At 33.3% G+C, this 26915-nt stretch overlaps 1 protein-coding gene across 1 annotated transcript in view; it reads left to right on the top strand.

The window, feature by feature from the left end:
- Positions 1–26915, top strand: part of HDAC2 (histone deacetylase 2) — a 55688-nt gene that overhangs the window by 16248 nt on the left and 12525 nt on the right. Inside the window, exons 2-8 of the mRNA XM_074187400.1 lie at positions 1415–1527; positions 6859–6976; positions 9350–9424; positions 9644–9782; positions 11137–11278; positions 18714–18806; positions 18889–18997. Of these exons, the coding sequence (XP_074043501.1) occupies positions 1415–1527; positions 6859–6976; positions 9350–9424; positions 9644–9782; positions 11137–11278; positions 18714–18806; positions 18889–18997 (789 nt within the window). The remainder of the gene's footprint in view (positions 1–1414; positions 1528–6858; positions 6977–9349; positions 9425–9643; positions 9783–11136; positions 11279–18713; positions 18807–18888; positions 18998–26915) is intronic.

The following is a 26915-nucleotide window of genomic DNA, read 5'->3' as shown; positions in this document are numbered from 1 at the left end:
CCAGCCCCAACCCAGTGTCCACAGATCTTTCGGTCTTATCTTCTTAAGTTTTCTGACTCACTGGCATTTTTTCTTGACTTTCCCTATCAGTTTTGGCACATTTTCTAACTTGTAGAGGAGTTGTGTATTAGATGAATGTCTCAAAAATTCTGACTCTTTTTCTGCTATCTTGACTCTACCTCCTTTGCCTGATAAGACTTTTTTAAATTCATACATATATGAGTGACTGTCTACAGTCACACTGAGAATCTAGATTTATCAGAGAATTTTTTAAAAGATTATCAGGGTTTTTATTATTATTCATCAAATATTCCTTTTAACATAGTAGTAAGAACAATTTCTTCCTTTGTATTTATTCATCTTAAGTTGAGGAAGCTAAAAAATCAAAAAGACTTGTTAATTTTTCTCTGTCGGATTTACCAAGATCATAAAAAACAAATAATTTTTAGTACAGTATTTTAGTTTATCTCGTTCACCTGGCTGAAAAATATATATTTTCTTTGTTAAAGTAACTAAGTGTAGGGGCGGCTAGGTGGTGCAATGGATAGAGCACCGGCCTTGGAGTCAGGAGTACCTGGGTTCAAATCCGATCTCAGACACTTAATAATTACCTAGCCGTGTGGCTTTGGACCCCATTGCCTTGAAAAATCTAAAAAAAAAAAAAGGTAACTAAGTGTATTTTTATTGTAAAGAAGATCTGTGTTCTTCCTTAAGATATTAAGGTATTGGGGCGGCTAGGTGGCATAGTGGATAAAGCACTGGCCTTGGAGTCAGGAGTACCTGGGTTCAAATCCAGTCTCAGGCACTTAATAATTACCTAGCTGTGTGGCCTTGGGCAAGCCACTTAACCCCATTTGCCTTGCAAAAAACCTAAAAAAACCCAAACAAACAAAAAAAAGATATTAAGGTATTAATTCCTTAAGGTATTAAGATAGCTAGTATTAATGTATTAATATTTAACAATATTTGATAATAATTATTTAAATAATTAATGGGTGAATATTTAAGATGTTTAATCTTATTAATGAAAAGTTATCCTGTAAAACTGCTATCTGCATCTATAAATTGTTGAATTCAAACTGGTTTATTTTCCATTGACTTGGTAATGATAACATTTCATGAAAGTCTTAGATTTTTTTTTCAAACTAGAAGGGACTTAAGAAATTAATATTATATATAAGCATATTAGAGTTCAGTATGGGTGTCATAGTGAGTTAATAAAAGGACACTTTCTGCTCCTTCATGAACATCTCCAAATTCAGTGTGGCTTGTTTAATTGATGATATGCTGTCAAATGATATAATTCAGGATATTATTATGTAAGATATTCTGATAAAGTGTTGTCCTTTAAAATGCTTCTTAGTAAACTATAAATATTGTCATTGTTGATTATACTTATTTCTTCTTATTTCAGGTGATATTGGAAATTATTATTATGGACAGGGTCATCCTATGAAACCTCATAGGATCCGCATGACCCATAACCTGTTGTTAAATTATGGGTTGTATAGAAAAATGGAAATATATGTAAGTATCACCTTTTCATAATAAAGTTCCTGATTGAAATTTTAATTGAGCTGCTACTTTGAAATGAGCACAATTTTGACAAAATTAGAAGTTATTAACAATGATGAGTGAAAAAATTATCATCAGTGTTTTTTTCTTCCATCCTCAACTTTCTTGAAACTCCTGGATCTTAAATAGTCTATTTCCTTATATTTAAAGAATCATATATTAATATCAATTCATTAACTCAATTAATTAATAAAATATGGCAGTATAAAGAAATAAAAATATTAAAATTGGAAGGATCCTTAGTAGAGTCTAATCCAGTGTGTACCTGAAAATGAATTCCCAGTATAATATATGACCTCTACCTGAGGACTTCCACTGAGAAAATACCCACCATATGCCACTTTTTGGATAGGTCTGTTAGAAATTTTTTTCTGATATAAAGCTTAAATTTGCCTTTTTTTACAAATCTCTTAATTGTTTTTGGGTCTACCCACTGGAGTGAAATGGAACAAGTCCAATCCTTGTTCATTTGACAATTCTTCAAATCCTTGAAGACATTATATTATGTTCTATCTCAGCCCTCATTTAAAGTCAAACATTTCCATTTTATTCAATTGATGCTTTTATGACCTAACTCAAAACTTTATTATTCTGTTTGATCATCTTTGGAATCTCTATTTTTATCATTATCCTTCCTAAACTATTCCCTATGTGGTGTTCTCAAAGAATTAAGTATCACTTCCTTCATGGGATATCTGCTTTAATCTAGCCCAAGATTGTGTTAGCTTTTTTGATTGCCATATCCTACTGTTGGTTTATGGAATTTTCAATTCAGTAAACCATGTAAATCTCCCTTTTTTTGTCTGTGAAATTGATTTCTTGAATCTAAATATAAAACTTTATATCCTTACTAAATTTCATCTTTTTTAGATTTAGCCTTATCCAGCCTGTCAAGAGTTTTTTTATATACTGAATGTCATTCATTGTTAGCTATTCTTCCTTATCTTTGTACCATTTGCAAATTTGATACCATCTATATCTTCTTTATCTGAATACATGGATAAAAATATTAAATAGGACAGCAAAGCACAGATCCTTCAGATACTTGAAAGGAGATTTCCAAGTTGACCAATACATTAATGTTTGCTCTATGAATCCAAGTATTCAGCAGATTCTGAATCTAATTGTATTGCCCTTTAATGTACTGAAGAATAGTATGAGCTGCTTTATCAAATGCTTTACTAAAATCTATATAAACTCTTTAACATGCCTGCCATACCAGTTGAATAATCCTGTCAGAAAAGCAAATGGAGCTATTTTGGCATGACCCATTCTGGATGATGCTCTGCTGGGTTTTAGTAAAAACCACTTCATTTCCTAGCTGGCTTTTAATCTCTTTAATGTTCTGTTCTAGAATTTTCCTAGGAATTAAAGGTAAGTTCTCTGGTCTATAGTGTATAAATCATTCTGTTTTGAAAATCAGACCATCTCCAGCCTTCTTTGCTTTCAAATATTTTTCCAGTATGACTCAATCATCCTACTTTTCAGTTCTTTTGGTTCCAGAGCATATGGATAGTTTAGTTAAGTCAGAAAACTTGAATTTATCCAAGAGGACTTAGTGCTCCTTTACTTATATTGGGTATTGTGCAGATATTTCTGTTGTAATATTCATTTCTTTAATAGGGAAAACAGATATGGAAAAAAAAATTGAGACCCTCTGCCTTTTCTCTTTTGTCATTTATCATCACCTAGGACCATACAACATTCATCTTCAATTGCCCAACCTTGCTATGATCTTGTGGATATATCTTTTTTTATAGCTTGTCATTTGGTTAGTGAGTTCCATGTTCATTCCCATTGTTCTCTTCATAGCTCCTATTGTTCCTTCTCATTAGAATTATTTCCCTTTGTTTATTTTTCAGGAATTTCACTTTTGAATTTTTCCTGACCCTCCTGAGCTGACTTCCCTTTTAGATTTTTTTAGTCCATGGGATCTGGAACCTCTTTGAAAACCCTTAATCCTTTGAAAACTCTCCCAGCAGAGTAATAAATGGAATGTTCCTTAAAAGGAGAAGAAGTATCTACCTAAAACAAACAACAAACATTATATGTAATGGGGATAAAATAGAAGCATTCTCAATAAGATTAGGGGTGAAACAAGGATGCCTGTTATTACCACTCTTATTTAATATTGTATTAGAAATGTTAACTTTAGCAGTAAGAGAAGAAAAAGAAATCGAAGGAACCAGAATAGGTAATAAAGAAACAAAACTCTTACCTGAAAAGGGTGATATGATGGTAAACTTAGAGAATCCTAGAAAATGATCTAAAATCTACTGGAAAAATTAGCAACTTTAGCAAAGTTACAGGATATAAAATAAACCCACATAAATCCTCAGCGTTTCTACATAATATTAAGAAGATACAGCAGCAAGAGATAGAAAGAGAAATCCCATAAAATACTTAGAAGTCTACCTAAGGCAAACTCAGAAAATTTATGAAGACAATTATGAAACACTTTTCACAAAAATAAAATCATATCTAAATAACTGGGCAAATGTCAATTGTTCATGGGTAGGTCGAGCTAATATAATAAAAATGACAATTTTATCTAAATTAAATTACTTTAGTGCCATAACGAATCAAATTTCTAAAAAATTACTTTAGTGAACTAGAAAATATAGTAATTAAATTCATATGAAGGAACAAAAGGTCAGGAATATCAAGGGAATTAATAAAAAAAAATGCAAATAAGGGGCAGTTAGGTGGTGCAGTAGATAGAGCACCAGCCCCTGAGTTCAAATCTGGCCTCAGACACTTAACAATTGCTTAGCTTATGTGACCTTGGGCAAGTCACTCAACCCCATTGCCTTAAATAAATAAATTTTAAAAAAATTAACTTTAAAAATGCAAAGGAAAGTGGTGTACCCATACCAGGAGCTAAAATTATATCATAAAGCCTAAGTCATCAAAAGTATTTGATACTGGTTAAGAAATAGAGTGGTGGATCAGTGGAATACTTTACAAAAGGAACAACAGTAAATGACTAGTTATTTACTGTTTGATAAACCTAAAGATTCCAGCTTCTGGGATAAAAATTCATTCTTTGACAAAAACTTCTGGGAAAACTCAAGTATAGGATGGCAAAAACTAAGCATAGTTCAACATTTCCCACCCAAGATAAAGTAAAGTCTAAATGGGTACAGGATTTAGGTGGTGCAGTGGATAGAGCACTGACCCTGAATTCATGAGGACCTGAATTCAACTCCAGTCTCAGACACATAATTACCTAGCTGTGTGACCTTGAACAAGTCACTAAACCCCACTGCCATGTAACCCCCCCCCCCAAAAAAAAGGTGAAGCATAAGCCAATTAAGAGAACAAGGAATAGTTTACCTGTCAGATCTATGGAAGGCTAGCACTTTATGATCAAAGAAGAAATAGAGAACATTATGAAAAACAAACTGGATAATTTGATTACATTAACTTAAAAAGGTTTTGCATGAACAAAACCACAGCAACTAAGATTAAAAGGAATGTAGTAATTGGTTCTCATTTTTAAACTACATAAAGAACCTAGTAAAATTTATAAAAACAAATTATTCCCAACTGATAAATGGTCAAAAGATATGGAAAAACAATTCTCAAAAGAATTAAAACTATCTATAATCATATGAAAATTGTTCTCAATCATTATTGATTAAAGAAATGCAAATTAAAACTGAAGTACCACCTCACACCTCTCAGATTGACCAATATAACTAGAAAGGAAAATGATCATTGTTGGAGGGGATATGAGAAATCTGTGACATTAATGCATTGTTGATGGAGTTGTGAACTGAATCGACTTTTCTGGAGAGCAATTTGGAATTATGTACAAAGGGCAATAAAAATGTGCAGACCCTTTGATTCAGCAATACCACCATTGGGTCTCTATCCCAAAGAGATCTTGAAAAAAATCCCACATAAACAAAAATGTTCATAGTAGCTCTTTTTTGTAGTGACCAAGAATTGGGGGGATGTCTATCAACCGAGCAATGGTTGAACAAATTGTGGTGCATGTATGTGATGGATTTGAGCAGAACCAGAAGAATATGATGCATACTAATAACTTGTTCATTTCAGTAATTCAGTAATCAAAAACAGTTTTCAGAGACTTGTGATGAAAAATACCATCCATATCCAGGGAAGGAACTGTGGAATTTACATGAAGACCAAAACTTATTATCTTCAATTTTAAAAAATTGTCTTATGTATAATGTCATTTTTCTTCTATTCGGATGTGATTCTTCTTTTACAACATGATCAATATGGATCTGTGTTTAGCTTGGTTATAAATGTAGAGCCCATATCAGATTACTTTCTGTTGGGGAGAAAGAGGGAGTGAGAAAAATTGTAAAACTCAAAACCTTGCCAAAAAAAAATATTGATAAAAACAAATAAATAGAATATTAAAAGAAAGAAAGAAAGAAAGAAAGAAAGAAAGAAAGAAAGAAAGAAAGAAAGAACTCTCCCAAGATATAAGGTATTTGAATGCCAGAATATTCCTAACTTTCCTCTCCTGAATCACACATACTACTAAGGACATAGTAGTCACCTCCTGGAAAAGGTTCCCATCAATTCTACTCTAGTATTCAGTGTCTCTGTTCAATCATATCCAAAAGTAAATTTTCCTCCTTCTTGTTTCCTCTACTTTCTGAATGACCAAATTATCATTAAGGTATGTCAAAAAATTGCTGTCTTTTTGGCACTAAGAGCTCTAACAAGTGTCTGCATAATTCAAGTCTTCTATCATCTGACTTATTTTATATTGTGTTATACTTTCCAACTATTTTCTTTTTTCATCCTGGTGATCTGCCCTTGTTATGAATGAAAAAAATTATTTCTTTTTCTCAATCCATTGATTTGCAATGAAATACTTTGCATCATGTTTTCCCCACCCTGAATCTGGATTTGTAGATCTCCTCACCTAAGTATAATTTTTTTTGCACTACCATTATCTCCTTTCCTCTTCATAATTTTTTTTATTAAGGCATAATCCATCCAGAGTACATTCTAGTTAGAAGTTTTATCTCACCAAATTTCAGTGATACCTAGGAGATTCAAGTTTATTTTCTTCTTGTTTAGGACATCTAATTCCTCTTTCTTATTAGTTAAACTTTGAACTTTTGTGCATAGACGTTTAAGGTTATGAATCTGAGGTTTTGAACTGGTCTTTCTGGAATAGGTTGTTTTTTCAGACTTTTTTAGCTATGGCAACAAATAGAAATGTTTAAACATCCTTTGTCAATGAATTAATTTTAAAATAATTCGATATAATCCTAAAATTTTCTTTTCCTACAGAGGCCCCATAAAGCTACAGCTGAAGAAATGACCAAGTATCACAGTGATGAATACATCAAATTTCTACGCTCAATAAGGCCAGATAACATGTCTGAGTATAGCAAGCAGATGCAAAGATGTGAGTTTGGATATTAAAAGTAGATATTAATATTGTGTCATAAAATTCCTCTACATAGGACTTTATATGAGACTATAGAAAAGCTTATTTTTAAATGATCACATATAGTTTTGATAGGATTAACATTAATCTTCTTATTCATCACCTCCCATTCTATATATATTTCATCAGTACATATTAAGATACTGATATTTATGAAGAGTATCTAGTTAGCATTTATTTTGTTTCAGTTAATTTTCAGTACTTCATGATGATAATGACAGCTAACATTTTTATAACATTTTAAAGTTTGCAAAGTACTTTATATATAGTATTTCATTTGAACCTAATTGCAGCCCTGTAAGATAAATAGCACAAGTTTTAGTCTGTCCATTGTACAGATGGGAAACTGAACTAAAATGTTGAAAGTTACTTTATATGAGTGAAATGAAGTAATGATAGTCTGTAGTTCTTGAAAATTATTAAAATGACATTTAGGGTTGCTTAATTATTCTATATAGTTTTTGTTCTAATTAACAAAGGATTGACTTAGGACTGTAAAAGTAATATAACTAGTAGAAATTGCCAGGATTTCAAAATTGTGTTATTGGTTTTAGAGACCTTGTTATTACCAACTTTTAATGGGGAAAAAAGCATATATACATATATATACATACATACATATATATATATATATATGTATGTATATATGTATTTGGACTTTTGAAAACTAATAAATTAGAGCAATCTTTTTTTTAAATTAGGGTAATCTTGATACCAAGATTATCCTTACCCTTCAATAGTAAAAACCAAAAAAATGGGAATAATAATAATAATAATAATAATAATAATAATAATAATAATTGCCTCACCAGGATGGTTGTGAGGGTTGAATGAGATAGCAGTTAATAAATGCTTGATCCCTTATAACCATTTTTATACATATGGGTCTCTTGCTGGGAATAACCTACTTGGAGGGGAAATGCTTAGTTTTCTAGAATTTGACTTGCTGGGTCAACTTCATATAAATAATTTAGGTGTTTTTATTACACTGTTACTAACTTGTGTGCTCCAAACTACAGGGAATTAGTGTTACTGTAGCTTTTTCTACAGTATTTTCCCATCTTTTAGCATTTTTGCTAATTTGAAGGATTTCTGTCTTAACTTTGTTTTAATTTTCATTTCTTTGATTATAAGTGATTTTTGAACATTTTTTCAGGTGGTTGTAGATAGCTTATTTTTCTTCTTTTGAAACCTATTCTTTTTCTTTGACCACTTGTTTAATGGAGAATGCCTCTTAACCTTTATCAGTTCCCTATATATTTTTGGATGTCAGATATTTATCAGTTATTTAATGCAAAAGAATTTTTTCCTAATCTATCACATTTCTTATTCTAGTTAAACAGATTTCATTTGTACATTAGCTTTGTAATTTTGCATCATCTTGATTGTCTATTTTGTCATGTTATTCCTTCTATGGTTGTGTCTAGAATTTTTCCCCTATCTTCTCACTCTTTCCAATTATTTTTTAAATGGTTTGATTTTTTATTTAGATCGTTTATCCATTTGGAATTTATTGTATTATAAGATGTTGATCTCAATTTATGTTTGATCAGACTGCTTTCTGGGTTTTTCTTAGCATTTCATGTTGAATGAGGTATCCATTCCTTAATAATTAGTTTTCTTGGATTTTTTTAAATACTGGGTTATTGTGTTTATTTGTTTAGGAGTATTTAACTGTTGTCTTCCACTATGTTTATGGTGTAACCATTACCGTATCATTTTTATGTTACTATTAAAATGTGGCTTGAGTGAGATCTAATAATCCAACCTTCCATCATTCTTATTTTTTCAGTATTTCTCTTGAAAAAATTTTGATATTTTTGTCTAGTTCTATATAGTAGAATATCATTGCTTCTCATTTAGTCTATTAAAATATCTGTTCCCTTCCTTTTCTGGTTACCTTTATTCTATCACATAAAATACTTTCATGTGTACAGATCTTACTGCATAATTTTACTTCTCATAAATCTCTTCATTGCTTCCTAAATGAAACCTTGACTTCTTAGCTGGATGTTCAAGGGCCTCCACAGTCTTAAATACCTTTCTATTATCTCACACTACTCTGTCTCAAACTGTACTGCTTTGTAAATATGAAAACTTCCCTATTCTGGCTATTGAAATATGGCTCTTTCAAGACAAAAATAATCTGCCTTCTTTGGAATCTTTTTTTATATACTTATATACACTTTTTTTAATATGCATTTGTGTATCCACTTTATACTAACTCCTAAGTTCCTTCATGGCAGTGACTAACTTTATACATATAAGAATTTGTGTTTAATTTTTTTGCATTAATAAATTAAGTTAAATTAGATGGTACTTTTTTCACAGTTAACGTTGGAGAAGATTGTCCTGTGTTTGATGGGCTTTTTGAGTTCTGCCAGCTTTCAACTGGTGGCTCTGTTGGTAAGTTATCCTGATTAAATCCTACATTAAATGAGTTTAAAATTTTAATCTTCCCATGTTTAAAAACACCTGAGTGACATTTAAATATTTCTTGACTTGAAAATCAAGACCTAAAAATTCCCTATCTTTTGAGTAATGAAAAATTATGCTGAATTGTTTCTTATTTTAATCATTATTAGAACTAACAACATTTTCTCTTTTTAAATGTCTCTTTCACAGCTGGGGCAGTAAAATTAAACAGACAACAGACTGACATGGCTGTTAACTGGGCTGGAGGTCTTCATCATGCAAAGAAATCTGAGGCATCAGGTTTCTGTTATGTTAATGATATTGTCCTTGCCATCCTGGAATTGCTCAAGTAAGTTAATTAAAAAATTAATAGTTACTTTTTTGATATGGTAACTATAGTGGCATCACCAGATATACCAGAAAATACCTCCCCATTAGCAAAAGATAATTTTAAAATACTTTATTCTACTTTATTCTTGACTTGTAATCATTTAATCCAACATTAAGAGGGGCTATTCTTGAAAGTTTTTGGAAGAGAATAAAATATTAATGTAAAAACCCAAAATTAATGTCCTATAAGAAATTTTAGGAACATTAAAGGACTCTTTGAAAACTTAAGAAAAGAGAAAAAGGAATAGACTTTGATGAAGTTATGGAATTATCAACAAATTTTGAGGGGTTTTCTCCTTGCTTTATAAAAGGCCATAATCAGGATCTGATTTTTTTTTTCCTTTTCAGTGTTGCCATTCTCTTTACAGTTTGACTTCATCCTTAAGAGAATCAAGAGGCTAGGGAAGATCTCCTTACCACTTCTTAAATTTACTGTAATTGTTGGAAGCATTAGCAGGTATTATGTTATATTAAAACAGAAAATAGAAGTATGTACTAGTTCTCTTTGCCTGAATTTCACACAGAGATTAAAGAAATAGCACCCAGAGTATATAGAGAGAGGAAATTATGATTCTCAACAATAGAAATATGAATTGAATTGGATGCTAATTTTTTTATAATTCAAGTGATCATAGATTGTCTGCCAGGTAGTTGGTGGTTTTTTGTTGTTTTTTTTGGTTTGTTTTTTACAAGGCAGTGTGGTTAAGTGACTTTAAGAAGTGGTAAGGAGGGGTGGCTAGGTGGGGCAGTGAATAGAGCCCCAGCCCTGGAGTCAGGAGTACCTGCCTTCAAATCTGGCCTCAGACACTTAATAATTGCCTAGCTATATGGCCTTGGGCAAGCCATTTAACCCCATCTGCCTTGCAAAAAAAAAAAAGTGGTAAAGAGATCTTGAGTACTACCCTCTTGATTCTCTTAAACCATAAAGAGAATGGCAACACTGAAAAGGAAAACAAATCAGATCCTGATGATGGCCTATAAAGCAAGGAGAAAACCCCTTAAAATTTGTTGATAATTCTGTATCTTGGTCAAAGTCTGTTCCTTTCTCTCCTTCCTTAAGTTTTTATAGTTCTTTAATGTTCCTAAAGTTTCTACAGCTAGGTAATTATTAAGTGTCTGAGGCTGTATTTGAACTCAGGTCCTCCTGACTCCAGGGCTGGGACTCTATCCACTGCACCACCTTGCAGCCCCATTGTGCCATGTAGTTTTGGTAGTTTTGTGAATTTGGCAAATTCTTTCTTTCTTAACTAATATGTTTTATTCTCTGAATTTCTTTTCCTGAAAATACTTATTTCTTACGAATCTTTTTGTAGATACCATCAGAGAGTCCTGTACATTGATATTGATATCCATCATGGTGATGGTGTTGAGGAAGCTTTTTATACAACAGACCGTGTAATGACTGTATCATTCCACAAGTATGGTGAATACTTTCCTGGCACAGGAGACTTGAGGGTAAGACTCCTAAACATTTTAATATGTTTTATCTCATGGGGAATTGTAGAATTCATATGTGAAATGATTAAGAAATGTGCCTTCTTAATTTCTGTGCATTAAACACAGTATATGTAAAACTTTCTGGAGCCTAAACTTGAATTTTATTTTCCTCATCAAAATCTTACTAAGTATCCACAGTCATAAAAGGTACTTGTCTCATGAACCATTGCATAACTGATGTAGCTGTAAAGTATTGTTAGTTGATTTAAAATGATTGTAACAAACTGCAATTTTCATCATTGTTTTTCTTTTTTTTTTTAATTTAATTTATTTAGGGTAATGGGGCTAAATAACCTGCCCAAGGTCACACAGCTAGGCAATTATTAAGTGTCTAAGACCGCATTTGAACTCGGGTCATCCTGACAAGGTCATTGCTCTCCACAGCGCCACCTAGCAGCCCCCATCGTTGGTTTAATTTAATTTAATTTCACTTAATTCTTAAATTTTCTTGTTTCTCTCTGGATGGAGTGAATATAGGGTTTGGGGGGTTTTTACTTTATCTGTTGATTATAAAATCCATCAGCCAATTCCCAATGCAGCCCTACCTTGGTATCTAATTTAAATTTTAATAATTTTTTGTGTTGAAATATTTCAGAAATATATTGTCATTCATAACTCTATTAACCACAAAGGGAAGCAAGTTAATTGTAAAAGGAAAAAGGTGTTTTTGTTTTTAATAAGATTTTAGTTCAGTTTCTGCACATTGAGAACACTGAACTGATTTGTTGCTTTCCTATGCACCTCTCTGATATTGTCAAGTGTCTACAAAGACTGATTATTATTATATTGTGATTAGTAGAATGATACTATCAAGTATCTGTCTTATTTATAGATAACCATTCCTTAATGGTTATTATGTACTATAAAACATAAACATTTATAGTATGTATTTTGGCTGTCTAGTAGCTATGTCTTCCATTTTTAATATTGAAAGGTGATTTAGCATAGTGGAAAGAACACTTGATTTGGAATCAAGAGAATTGGATTCAAATTCCAGCTCCTACTACTTATAATCTGGGTGACTCTGGTTACATCAGCTCATTGGTTAGGGAGTACTTAAACATTCAGCATTCCAGTTTCTGCTTTTGTGCAAAATGAAGACATTGGAACTTACTTCATTATTTTGGATCCTGAATCCTTTGACCTAATTAGTGCTACCTACCAAGCAATGCTTTTATGGTACTAGGTAACTTTAAATAGAATATAGTGTAATGTTCAGGGGTAACATGTCTTATAACTCAAACAAATTTGTGTCTTTTCCTTTTCACTAATTTATAAAGAATGAAATTATTTCTTCAGAAACATTCTTTTGTAGCAGAGTACTAAGGTTATTTTCTCTCTTTTTTGGAGGGGTGTGAGAGGGGTAGATTGTGAGGTAATGAGTCTGCATCTATGATTTCTTTCTTATAAAAAGCTTTCTCTATGCAGTTCTGCAATTTATAGTCTTAGGGAGGTTTCAGACTTGAAGGACCTGCAGACTATCTTTCTCTTGAATAAGAAGACAAAATGAGTGTAAAGTTCTTCATAGAGCTTATATCTTATCAGAAGTTTGATGGTAACCTAAATCTCATTTTTGATGAACTGAAAAATACTGAGTTCTTTTAACTATACACTAAATTTTTCCTAAAATTCAGTTTTGTCTGCAAAATATATCTGAATTTTTGTCACCATAACATTTGTTTTATTCAAGTTCTAATTAGTTTTCCTAAATTTGCTTACCAAAATAGATTTAGTGATAAATCAAAATGTCATTGTTGCAGCAATTTTAGTTTTTTGGTTTTTTTTTGTTTTTTGCAAGGCAAATGGGGTTAAGTGGCTTGCCCAAGGCCACACAGCTAGGTGATTATTATTAAGTATCTGAGCCCAGACTTGAACCCAGGTACTCCTGACTCCAAGGCTGGTGCTTTATCCACTACACCACCTAGCCGCCCCTATTGCAGCAATTTTAACAGAATCGCATATCAGCATGCTTTTTTTCTTTAGATGTTAATAAAAGGTAGCATTTAAATATCACTATAGTATCTTTTTTAAATGAAGTCATAATATTCTTCCAACTTTCTTTAAAATAGAAATTTGCAATGGAAGCTCTGGCCACAAAAATAGAATTTAAGAAGTTGGAATTTTTTTAAGTAGTCAACCAAAAATTATGTAATTTTAAAAGCTAAACAGTCATGGTTTTTCTATTAAACTCTCAACACTGATTTTTTATTTGGTCATGAAACTTTAAATTGCTTTTTTTCATTATTCACTGGAATTGCACGATTAAAAAAAATTGTGTTAAGTTTATGATATTCTAAAGGAATTTTCTAGGAACTAGGTTGAAATTACTTTTTCCTCTTTTGATTCTTAGATTATTACCAATTAATATTTTACTGTTTTTTCCTACCTGCTATAACTAAACCACGAATCATGAACTATAAGAGAAATAGATATTTTTAATAGACAGTAATTGCCCTTTAATGGAAGTATCATGAAGGCAGGTGCTGTCTTATAGTTTTTCTATTTATTATCTCCAATGCCTTTTCACAGAATAAGTGCTTAATAATATTTGTTGAATTTAATAAATTTTATATCTAATATGTTGTTTCCTTTTTTATGACTTTGAACTAATATTTTTCATGACTTTGAAATATTTAAATATTTGGGAGATAGAATGATCACTGTACAGTGTTTCTTCCTAAATGGTAGTTACATATAAAACAAATCATTGTTAAGGCTTCAATTCTAAATATTTCTAAGTATGATTTTTACTTCTTCTGTCCACAAGATGGCACCAATTCTTTAATCGAGAAATCATTAATGCTGAATTACTGAGAGTATTGAAACCTTATCTTCTTTTGAAAGACGACTTAGTTTTCATTCTATATTTAATTCATGAGAAATTTGGTGTTTATTATAATTAAAATATTTTATAGTAAGCAATGAAATTAATAGAATTTCTTGCTATCTAGTTTGAAAGTTTTTTAACTTGCTTGACATTTTTCACATTGTATATAGAATTCTATACCAATTGTGCTGATAATTTTAAAATATTTAGTCTGATATAAAATTGACTTGGCTATGTTTGCATTTATTGGTATTGTGCCTCCTTGTTGTCCTAAATCTTTCTACTTTCTTTTTCCTTTCCTAATATATTTGGAGATTATCTGAAAGGCCATCTTTTCTCAGAACATAATCAGAAAACCAAAGAAGAAATAGAATTTTTTTTTTAAGTGGAGCATATAATAACTGTTCTTTTCTCCCCTTTCCTCTCCCCCAACCTTTCCTTGTTAGCATCCAGGGAACAAGCTTTCCAGTTACTCAGACTCACAACTTAAATTTCATCCTAAACTCCTCACTCTTTCTCTTATGTGTTGTAACCAACATGTCCAGTCAGTCACTAAGTTCAATTGATTTTCCCTTCCCAAAATAAAGTACCATTGTACTACATGAAAGTTGACTACTTTGCAAGAGGACAAATCTTGATGTGTTTGTTTAAACCAAGGGCAGTTGAAAGAAAAGGAAAACTTGATCTTAGGAACACTTTGAAAGAAAGAATTTTATTCATTGATTGCCTTCCTGGCCTTGGAGTCAGGAGAACAGGGGTTCAAACCTGACTGTGTGACCTTGGGCAATTCATTTAACTAAGATTGCCTCGCATCCAGGGCCATCTGCAGTCATCTTGTTCATATCTGGTCACTGAACCCAGATGACTCTGGAGAACAAAATGAGGCTGGTGACGTAGCCCATTATCCCCTCAGTCAGATTCAGTTCATTTTCTTGTCATGGCATCACCTCCCTGATGTCATAGTCTTCTTAGAAAATGAAAGACAAAGATCATCATCATCATCATCATCATCATCATTATTTTTATTATGCTTATCCTAGTAGATATTTTTAACCTGCATAGAAATAAATATTATCAACAGGCCTTATTAGTGCCTACTATGTGCCAGCCATTTTGCTAAGTCTGGGAAATAATAAAGAAAGGATAAATCAACCTTTGTTTTCAAAGAGCTCATAATCTAATGGTGGAAACAACACATAAAATTTTGCATTTATAGGATAGATGAATAATAAATTGAAGGTTGATTAAGAGAGGGAAGACTCTAGCAATGGGGCTTCTTATAGAAAGTAAGATTTTAGCTGTGACCTAAAGAAGTCAGATAAGCCAGGAGGTATAGATGAAGAGGGGAAAGAACTCCAGGAATAGGTGAGAACTATTGAAAATGCAGTGTTGGGAGTTAGAGATGGAGTATCTTGATCAACAAAGGAGTATGGTATGATTGTATCTCATGGGGTAATGTGGAGGGTATTAAGGTTTAAGAAGATTGGAAAAGTAGGAAGGACCAGACTGCAAAGGACTTTAAAAGCCAAATAAATAATTTTATATTTGTTTTTAGAAGTAATGGGAAGCCATTGGAGTTCAATGATAAAAAGAATGCCATGATCAGCAAGGATGATTTTTTTCTTCATACCCTGTTAATATGCATTTATGAATTATACAGAGAATGTTTTTTACATAGTCTTAGTGCATTTATTATTTCATGAAAATAATACATATTTTAAAATTCTCAAGAAAACTGAATTATGTCTGAAATGAGGACCATTATTTCTGGGAAGGTCTGAAAAAAATCCAAATTTCATGAATGATATTATTCCTGAATTGTTAAGCTATTAGAGATATTAAAGATTTAGATAAGCTATAAAGCTCACCTTATTTTGTTATAAAAAGTAGCTGAATATCTTGTATTTTACTTAATATTCCAATAACTATTTTCTTCATAACACTCTACTTCTAGAATCTTACTCTCCTACCAACTCCTGCCTTTCATCATACATATTGATATTCCCTCAAAACATTATAACTTTCCAATTGTTCAGCCTAATATACTTCACCCTACGTCAGCTATACTCAGAGATGGTCCTACCTTTGATATTGCCATCACCTAAAAGTGTTCTACACTTCCTAGTTATTGAACTCTGAAATTCCGGCTTACTGTTACAACTTCCTTCCCTCTTTACTTTCCTTCCTATTAATGTACCTTTGAAGGAAGATGAAAAAAATCATGAAGCCATACTTACTGGTTCCACAAATTTATATTACTGAGGCTATTTGTTAAGAACTCTCTTTCCTCATCTCATATTACTCAGATGCTTTTTTTTTCCCCTCATCTTTTCTTTCATACTTATCTCATATGAAGAGGTAGCCCTTCTCTTAGACAAGACAAATTTCTTTACTTGGAAAAGTAGATCTCATCCCATATTCTCCCAACAGTTATGCCCTGTTTATCTTCCTCACTCTTCTCACCACTCTTTAATCTCTCCTTGTACTCATTTTTTCTTTATTGCAAACAAATATACCTAAATTTTATCCTAAAATAAAACTGGATCTGTCTAACTTTACTTCTAAATTTCCTCTCTTAACTCCTTTGGAAGCTCGATTGTAATCTATACCTTCACTTCCTTTCTTCTTAATTCTCTTCAGTCTGACTTCCAGCTCTATTCTTCAACAAAACTGCTCTCTCTAAAGTTACCAATGATCTCTTAATTGACAAATCCAGGGGCCCTTTTTTAATCTTGATTTTCTTTGATCTCTTTGCCATCTTTGACTGATAACCCCCCTTTTTTTGATTATTTCTTGTCCTTTAAGTTTTTATTCTATGAAACATTTTATTTGGGAGAGGAAAAGCCTTTTTTACCAATTTCAAGTCATTAACAGGCTTTGTGGTTTCCAAAAGGGATTCAGTCATTATATCAGTCATTTTCATTAAGAGGTATATGTACTTTTATCTATATTTGCATATTGGAGAGGGCAGTGGCAAGGCTGCCAATTCCAGAGTAGAAGGGTGGTGCAATGGATAGAGTACTGGTCTCGAAGTCCGGAGGACCTGAGTTCAAATCTTATATCAAACTTGACTTGACACTTAATAGCTATGTGACCTTGACCAAGTCACTGCCTTATCCCAAACTGCTTCACCAAAAAAAAAAAAAGAAAAGTAAAAAGGCTGCCAATTCCTCAGTGACTTGCTTCTCTATTCTTTCCTAGTTCTCTTACTTTTTGTCCAACTACTCATTCTCAGACTTTTTTGCTGGATCTTTATCCAGGTTACTTCCACTAAACTTGAGTCCCTTAAGACTCTGTCCTGGGTTCTCTATATTTTTTCCCCTCTATTTTATTTTGCTTGGCGATGTCATCAACTCTTTTTACCTAACCTTGACCTCCATTCTCACATCTCACTGCCTAAGGGTTATCTCCATTACTGGAAAACTTAAATTCAACATATCTACTAATGATCTCATCTTTCTCCATAACCCCTTCATTTATTCTTTCTAACTTCCCGAATACTGTTGAAAGTACCATTGTCCTTCCACTCACCAATGTAGCAACCAAGATGTCATCCTCAACTCCTTGTGTTACTCTCTACTTTGTCACTTCTAACTTACCAATATCTTTCACCTTCTTTTCTCTTAGACCTTACAAGATGGTGTGTAATGAATGTCATTGCCTAATTTGTTAACAGTAAAGGAAAAAAATTACTTTAAATTCATAGAAGCTACTCTCTGGTACAGGAAATGGAGTGTAGAACCTGGATTCAGGAAGATTTGAGTTCATTTCCTTCCTCAGGCAAATCACTTAACCTCTCTCCACCTTATTTTCCTCAACTATAAAATGGGAGTAATTCTATCACTATCTTCTATGGTTCTTGTATTAAATGAGATGACAAGTGTAAGGTCTTTTGCAACTCTGTGTTAATGATAGTCATTATTAAATAACAGACTTCAAAAGTTGCTTCAAAAACAGATATATTGGAATTTTATTTGTCTATACTCACAACCTGGCCCCTCTCTGTGTTGTAAAAGACCAACACTGCCTTGTGTAGACTTACACTTCTCACTTGAATTGCTGCCAAGTTTTTCAAATTTTAAACCAACACTGAAAACAACCAGCTTCTTCCATGTGTTGCTATACAAACGATTGTAGGTAGGGAATACTGGAAAATAGCATGGATGGCTAGGTCACTAGTAGGGAGAGAGTGTAACTTGATTTGGGGATGGATGGCTGCCTGGTGCAAAATGGCCTAATAGCCAGCCACCTGTGATTTCTTCTGTCCACTAAGTCGCAGAGATGCTCATAGTGCCATTATGACTTGTTTCCTAGAGCAAGAATTGTAATAAATGGCAGATATCCTCTTGATGTCTTTTGTCTATTGTCATAATTAGTTGCCAAGTATTTGGGTGCCTGCTATTTCAGGTCAAATGTATGCTGGTATTTGTTAATAGTTCTGTAAGATTTTATATTTGTCACTTTTTCTTTCATATAAATATAGAACTTAACATATTAGTTTGATTGACAAGTTTTATAGTAGTTGGTTATGAAAAATTCTCTTAAGTCTTAATTATATATTTTTAGGACATTGGTGCAGGAAAAGGCAAGTACTATGCTGTCAACTTTCCAATGAGAGATGGTATAGATGATGAGTCCTATGGGCAGATATTTAAGCCAGTAAGTATTATATATACCAAATCTCATTTTTTTATTATATGTTGAAAGGGATTAACCTTTGATACCCTTTGTTTCCATGTAGATAATATCAAAAGTGATGGAGATGTATCAGCCTAGTGCTGTAGTATTGCAGTGTGGTGCCGATTCATTATCTGGTGACAGACTTGGTTGTTTCAATCTCACCGTCAAAGGTAACTACTTTAAAATATGGAATTACTAGATCTGGTAGGAGGGGAGTTTTCAAAAATATTATTGTTTAACTTAATTATGTGTTTTTTGATAAAAGTTTAAACCTCAGGTAAACATAAATATGTATAAACATACATAATATAAAGTAACAAAGAACATTTGATCGCTGAACTTTGTTGTCATTTTAAAAATTAATTTATTATTAATCTTTTGGTAAACTCACTTGGCCATAATATAGAGATAATCTTGGATTGTTAAAGACAATGCCAATGGAATAATCTTTGGCAGGTCCTACCACCCTAGAAAAGCTTTGAGTGAAGTTAGTTTCTTTTCTAAGGTACATTTTAAATAAATTTGAAAGATGTTCATCCTCAAATTGGCTGGAGAGGAGTGAATTTTTTGGCCACAGCATCTTTCAAAGACTGTTGGAGAATGCAATTTTAATTCCAACACTCCTAGTTTAGATTCAAATTTTATGACACAAGAGTCACTCATAAATCATTAAACATTTAACAGAAGGAGGTATACTTTGCCCTAACACAGCAAGGATATGCAACAAGGATACATTGACACTTATCTTCAGCTTTGATAGACCTGGCCTCCCTTGCCTCCTCATGGAATCACATATGATCAGTAGGTCATCAGGTTATGGTTTATAGGCACCTATCAAGCTGATAGGCCTAGATTTCACATGACTTGAACTTTTAACTGTCATTAATTGACCATGAATCTGCAACATGGAAGCCAGGGCCAATCAAGTACCAGGACAGCTTTTTTCCTAGACCAGGACAGGGGTGGTGGGAAAAGGAAGTTACATCAGAGAAGTAGGAGTTAATCACCTAGACCACCATATTTTTTTGTCTTTTTTTACATAATGCCTCTTCATGTTTTGGATAGGAGAAAAAGTCTCAAGTTTTAAAATCTAGTTCATATTATGGGTGCCACCAAGTCAACTCAGGGATCCCCTTTTACCAGGTAATTATGAACCCACCATTATCAATTCCCCTGTGCTAGTAGAAAGCAAGGATCCTCCAACAATTCTACCCCTTTGTCTCCCAGACCCTTTCTGGGAAGGAGTTGCCCAAAACATCCCAGAGGAAAGGAAGCCTGCCAATTAAGAGGAACATAACCTGCTTCTCAGGAGGATTTGTTATCCTCAGAGGAGCTAAGTTACTGAGACCAAGACATCTCTGCACTGGGAAAGGAAGGGCCAGGGAACGTTAGCTGAAACTAAGTCCAAAAGCAATCCATTCTTAACAGGTAAGTCTTCTGGAGACTGGATCCCCAAAACCACTATAATTGAAATCACCCCTTCCTAGAATGTCATCGATGTGTCACAAATATTGTTTCTGGGAGGTTGGACACCTATCCTTAGCAATTAGATACATAATGGATCAACTGTTGATTGTCAGAAGCAAGCCTCATGCCCCTGAGATAGGAGAGCACCATTTTGCTTATGGAGACAAGTTGAATATCACTTGGGTTGTGCTCCAACTTATCCAAATAGGCAGTGATAACTGCCTAGTTTTTATTTAAGGAGATCATATGAACTTGTGACTAGCACAGCATGACATCACCATCCCATTGTTCAATTTGGCATTAGACCCATTCTCTAACTTCTACTTTTCTTATAGCAATTCCACGTTGATGGGAATTTAGCATATGATGTCTTTGATGGATGTTGACATGCCCCACAAATAACTGTATACAGTAGGAGTCATCACACAGTTCTTTCCCTGGTCCCAGTTGCAAAGGAGAGAGTGTTTGTGCAATTGAGGTTCCAGACAATTTGGTCAGGCTTATGGTCACCACTCAGGAATCAATATATCTAAAGATCTTTTTGTGTACTGAATGGACTGAAAGGATCCTCATTATCTGGGCTATCCTCTGTTGCCAGAATAGTGTCTGCAGAAGACAATATATACATACCTCTTGTTGCAGATAGAGCCATTGATCAGTCAGGCAAAATTACTTTACTCAGATCTTTTTTTAGGAACAGGGCACATTAGACCACTGGAGGAAGCACCAGGATCTGAAGTGGAAACTATACTATTCTCTGGTATAGTCATTACCTATTTATGAAAGTCATTCATACCAGAGGGACTCAAGCAACTATAATTTCTATCACACCACTTCCATTTAGCAATAGAAACCTTTTGTGCTGTGAGGCCTATTAAGAGAGACTATCTTGTATCACAGTTTGGGCCTAGAAAGAAGCAAGCAGTTGACTTACAAAAGTTAGATAGTGACAGCTGTACTAGAAAACTTGGTGCTCCAGAAGCCCACTAGTCAGCTACTCTGGATACCTCTTGGTATCTGCTAAAGGTTTTGCTCATTTTGGTCAGAAAGACTTCCACAAGCAGGAGTCTTACAGAGCTATAAGGACCAAGACTGTGAGATATCGTCTTATACATTTCCAGGGCTGTGGCCTCTTCTGTGCTACATTTGAAAGAAGCAGATTAAAGATGACTATAAATGGGGGCCATCAAGATACTCGGGTAGGAAATACAGGGTCTCCAAAATTTGAAAAGTCCAAGAGGTCTCTGGCTTCATATAAAAGCAATTATTTGTAGCTTATTCCAGTTTACCTTGAATCCTCTGTTTTTTCTGTACCTACTATATTCCCCAAATTTTGACTGAGTGATCTGGACCCTAGGTTATCTTATGGTTGATTCTCATCCTCACCCTTGTCCTTCTTCATGGGTTTCCTGTCACAGTAGGCTTCATCTGGCCTATTAACAATGTTTTATCAATGTAGTAGTATTCACTGATACCCTTTCAGACCTATTTATGTCTTTGCCTATCTTAATGTAGTAGTTTGAGTGAGAGTGGAGGAACCCTTGGGGAACAATGGTGGAATTATATTGGACTCCTTTCCAGGTGAAAGCAAATCACTCTTGACCAGCCTCAACCATAGAAGTAGAGAAATAGCATTGGAAAAGTTGATTGCCCCATGCCCTGGTCAGGAACAGCTGTGGAAATAGGCTTAACATTTCAGCTCCTGATCTACTGTAAGCTACCAGGTGCCATCCTTTCAAATGATACAGGGTTGTATAGGAAGCTGGTATAGTGAAGTGATCCAACTTCCTTCCCCTCCATTTGCTCCCTTGGGGACCAGATACTGTGTGGTATTTACTATATAGTAGCAAGTAACTAAATAATTTCATTTGCCTTACCCAGAATAACATGCCTATAAATTGGTGAAAAGATTTGCACAGACACTGAACCTATGGTCTTCCTTCTATACATAGTCTGTTCTCTGCAGCCTCCCCAAATGGCCTAACTGGGGCAAGGACAAGAGAGGATACCACAGGGAGGGGTACCTGGTTTCTTAATTTCCTTGTATATTTTGTTATACCACCTTGACATGGCTATCATTTGCTCTCTTATCACCCTCATGTTTTAGGAGCTTTCCCCAAGCTCCTTCCAGAAGATGGTATTATTTCTTCTACCTACCTAGCAGGGTGGTGGCCTCTTGATACCTCCTCAATTCCCAGAGTTCCTAAATGAACCAATAGAAGTTTCCCAGAACAGTTATCCTAACCTCCTGCTCAAGTTTCATCAGTTGATCAGCCCATTTTTGTGAGGTTATTTATCTGAGGAGACTCATAGCTTATGACTGAAACCTTCAAGCGAGGCTCCACTAAGAAGGTGGGATCTACTTACACCTAAGATAGACTGAGAATAGTGTTCCAGATGCCTTAGGTTTCTCTTTGATCACCCCAGTTCATCGATGGAAAAGATTTGCTGTATTGCCAACTCCCAAAAAGTGAGTTTCTGGATGGGGACTGACAAATCATTTTCTGTTCCCATCGGGAAAGATCTCTAATTTTTCATCTAACATTTGACCCCTAACATTCATTGCATGGTCCCTGAAAGCTGAGAATTTAGTTTCTAACTGCTTGAATATTCCATTCCAGTTTTCTTTCAGTCTTCTAAAGCTGATAGTCTGTCTTACACAGAGAAGTCAACAGTAGTCAAGGGAATTTGGACTTGATTTGCCCTTCCTGGGCAACCTTAATTCAACACCTACTGAACTAATCCCTCTGTGTAAGTAGGAGATTATTTAATCTACTATACAGAAATACATCCTCAGGAGGGCTGATGAAAAAGGGAACAGAACCACATAGTAGCCCAGTGATCCTACTCATCTCTATATTTGCAGGACTCTTCCTTCATTTAACCTAAATTCATCCCAATTTGCTGGAACTATGTCATATACTAAAGATGCTCCTGTAACATCAGAACTCATAGTTCAATTCAATTTGGGGGACTTGTAAGACACTGAAAATGTACCAAGAAGTTTACTTTGCCTTCATATAGCTAAATTGTGTAATTACTCATCTTCTCACAGAATTTCATTTGAATTACTTGGATATAGTTTTAGCTTCTCACCAAGTCTGAAAGATCTAAATTCCACATGGTTAAGACTTTTTCTGCCCATAGACTACTAAGAACCTGGAAGCCAGGGTCAATCATCTAGAATGTGTTATCTTCTTACAAGTAAAGCCTCTCCTATTGGTAGGGGAAAGAAGCTACATTAGGGAAACTAGGCCTGTCACCTAAATTTAGAAGAATTGCGGTGAATCAGTGAAAAGATTACTTGCATAGTTTCCTGAATTTTTTACATCAATAAAATAATCCAAAGTTTTCTTCAAAGAGTATCAAGAAAACATTAAAGCAGAAATTATTGTTTTTATGATAGTAGTATATAAAATATATTCAAATAACATGCCAATATTCTTTGTTTATATAGACTAATAATAAAATTTTCATTTGAAAATAGTAAATTCAGTCAATGCTATGTGAAGCTAAATCTATACTTTGTGGACATCTATCCTTTTGAGATTTTACTGAGAAATTAAGATAGTCAAACATTCTAGAATAATTGTTCTTCTACAAAAGTCCTACTTTCTGATCTCATTATGGGGAATGACCTCAAATTCTTGAAGAAAGTTGGTTATTGAATGTTTTGCATATTGGAAAGGTTCAGTATGGTACAGATTGCATCTTAGATATGCTGCCAGAGAAGTAATTGAAGTGTGAGTAGCTCATCTCTAATAAAATAGCCACAAGGCATACGAATTCTTTGAACATAGGACCATGATGTAAATTTTTTAACTGGCCAACTCAGGTAACCTCCTTAAGTATTAGCAATATGAATGGAGCAGCATAAAAGGGAGCAGAAGTGGTTTAAAATACTAGTATGTAGAGGTTTGGTAAATAATAATTTTTACCTTAAGTACTCCAAGCAAAAAGACAAAGTAGTCAGTAGAATTATTCATCCAAAGGGTCCAAGAGAAATCAATTCATGAAACTCCCAGTCATTTTGCTTTTCCATACTTATGGTGGTCATAAGCAAAAAGACTAACAAGATAATTACAGCTTAGTTACAAGCAGACATCTCACATGTTTATACCTGAATGTCATGAATATTCTTTTCTAGAAGGAAGTTTAAAGAACAGATAAAATGAAATAATCTTCATTTACAATGGTCCCAACTGGAATTATTCTAATGAGTTAAGGTGAAAAATTGGGAAATTTTTTTAGATAAAATGAATCATAAAACATCCTACTAATATTCAAAATTCAAGTTACTCAAAAGGATAGTAGTTGTAGCTTTTAGCATTACCACTTGTGGCTTAAACATTAAAGAGTAGGATGAAAAATTACCATTTCAGAAATCTGATTAGAAAGGGAAATAGATTAGCAATGTAGAAGTATCAATGGATGGACAGTTTAAGTATACTCATTTTAAAGAATTGACCTACTGCTTTGCATTTTTCTAGCTTAGCCAAGGCAGCTGTTTATTGGCTACAATAAAGTGGCTACAAGGGAAGATCTAGACTGTTGAAACACATTAACTGGATGCTATGATGAAGCTCTTCATATATCCTGATTGTAGCCAAATAATATAAAGTCACCAATAAAGAAAAACTAAAATAAGGGTGGTATAAAAGTTAGCAAATTAATTATCCTAAGCTGGGAGATAATGTATTAGAAAAGTGTTATATTAACAGATAAAGATTAAAGTTAATCAAGTGTTTTCTGTTCTCCTAGGACAGAATTCTTAATCTTTGTTGTGGACCCCCATTAACAATCCAGTGAAGTCTATGAAACTCTTTTATAGAATAATGTTAATAAAGGACTAATTAATAATAAGTGTTATAAATCAAAGAACAAAAGTCTAAAGACAAGGAAGATCCTTTTTAGAAAAAGGTGCAAATAAAATTCTAAAAAGTAACAATTCATTGAAGGGAAGGACCCAAGGGGCATTTTATTTGATTGTTTAGTTGAGGGAGTAGAGATAGAGAAGAATAATTAGCTAGCTGTAATTAGCTAAAAAAAAGAACTTCTAAGTCAGAAATTACTCCAAAATAGGAAAATGGGGTAGCAAAAGAATGCTTGAAGAATCCAATAAAAGTGACAGATTATGCAAGAAAACAATCTCACAATCTGTTGCTTAAAAGAAACATGTTTTTAAAATGCATATATACAATAAATATGGGCTAGAAAACAAAATTTATGTGTAAATCAAATTTCAAAACAACGGGAGTTGCAATCATGCTGTCATAGTATGTATATTGAATACAAAATGAGATAATTTCATTATGCTAAAACAGACATTAATATTAAACATGCTTCTAATGTCTGCAGATTAAAAACTGAACCACAGTGGGTCATAGTAATACAAGTGGCAGGGCATTTTCATGTCTTGGTTTTGAGTAGGTTTAAGAGAAAAATAAAATAGAGAATTGAACATTCTGCTGGAGAAACCAGCTAAAAGATATATTTTTGAAATGCAACTTCCAAACAAAATACATACTTTTCACCACCAATTGTAACCTTTACAAATTTTATCATGTTACAGTATAGAGGTATTACAGTTTAAAAAGATATATATATATATATATATATATATATATATATATATATATATGTTCTTTACATAACAATGTAATAAAAATAATTAAGAGTTTGCAATTTGGAAGCATCTGAAGACTCAACAAAATCCTAGAGTAGGTTAAAGAACAAATTATGAAAACGATTATTTGGAAGAAAATCATGCTGATGAAAGATTTCTAGGATGCACCTAATGCAGCACTTGGTGGGGGGGAAACATTTTTGAAGACAAAGTAGAGTATTAATAATATGCATTTGCATAATATGCAAAGTTAACAAAACAGATACAAAAGAGAGATAATATTAGACTGAAAATAGATAAATTAGGGGGCAGCTAGGTGGCGCAGTGGATAGAGCACTGGCCCTGGAGTCAGGAGTACCTGAGTTCAAGTCTGGCCTCAGACACTTAATAATTACCTAGCTGTGTGGCCTTGGGCAAGCTACTTAACCACACTGCCTAGCAAAAACTAAAAAAAAAAAAAAAAAAAATAGATAAACTAGAAAGAATCATACTGTAGAAATTATGCAACTAAAGGTTGATTCTTGGAAAAGGCTAATAATGTTGATAGACCAATCTGGTTAAAAAGAGGATGGAAAAAATCATTTTAATAAAAAGGGCAAATAAGTGAAATCGCAACAAACTCAGAAATTTTTAAATTGACAGAAATAGTATGCTAACAAAACATAAAAGAAAGAGGGCTGTTTCAAAATTAAAAGAAATATTAATAGAAAACCAAATAGAAATTTTAAGCATCCCCAACTCAGGAAGAAAATAGAACTAGCTGTAGAGAAATTGCTAAAGGAAAAAAAATGCTTCTGATAGATTTATAGATTAACATCAAACCTTTAAAAATATGTCTTACATTACCTATAGTCTCAAAATTGAAATCCCTACTAAATTTCTTTTATGATGGAATTAGATTTACAACAGGGATGTAAAAATATTCTCAACATTTGGGAAAGAAAAAACTTATAGTGAAGACAAACATTTAAAATCCCATCTCAGCAGATGAAAAA

The sequence above is a fragment of the Macrotis lagotis genome, chromosome 5, assembly GCF_037893015.1.
Source record: "Macrotis lagotis isolate mMagLag1 chromosome 5, bilby.v1.9.chrom.fasta, whole genome shotgun sequence".
Classification (NCBI taxonomy): Eukaryota; Metazoa; Chordata; class Mammalia; order Peramelemorphia; family Peramelidae; genus Macrotis; species Macrotis lagotis.
Note: the sequence above shows the minus strand (reverse complement) of the source record. Positions and strands in the feature narration are given on the sequence as shown.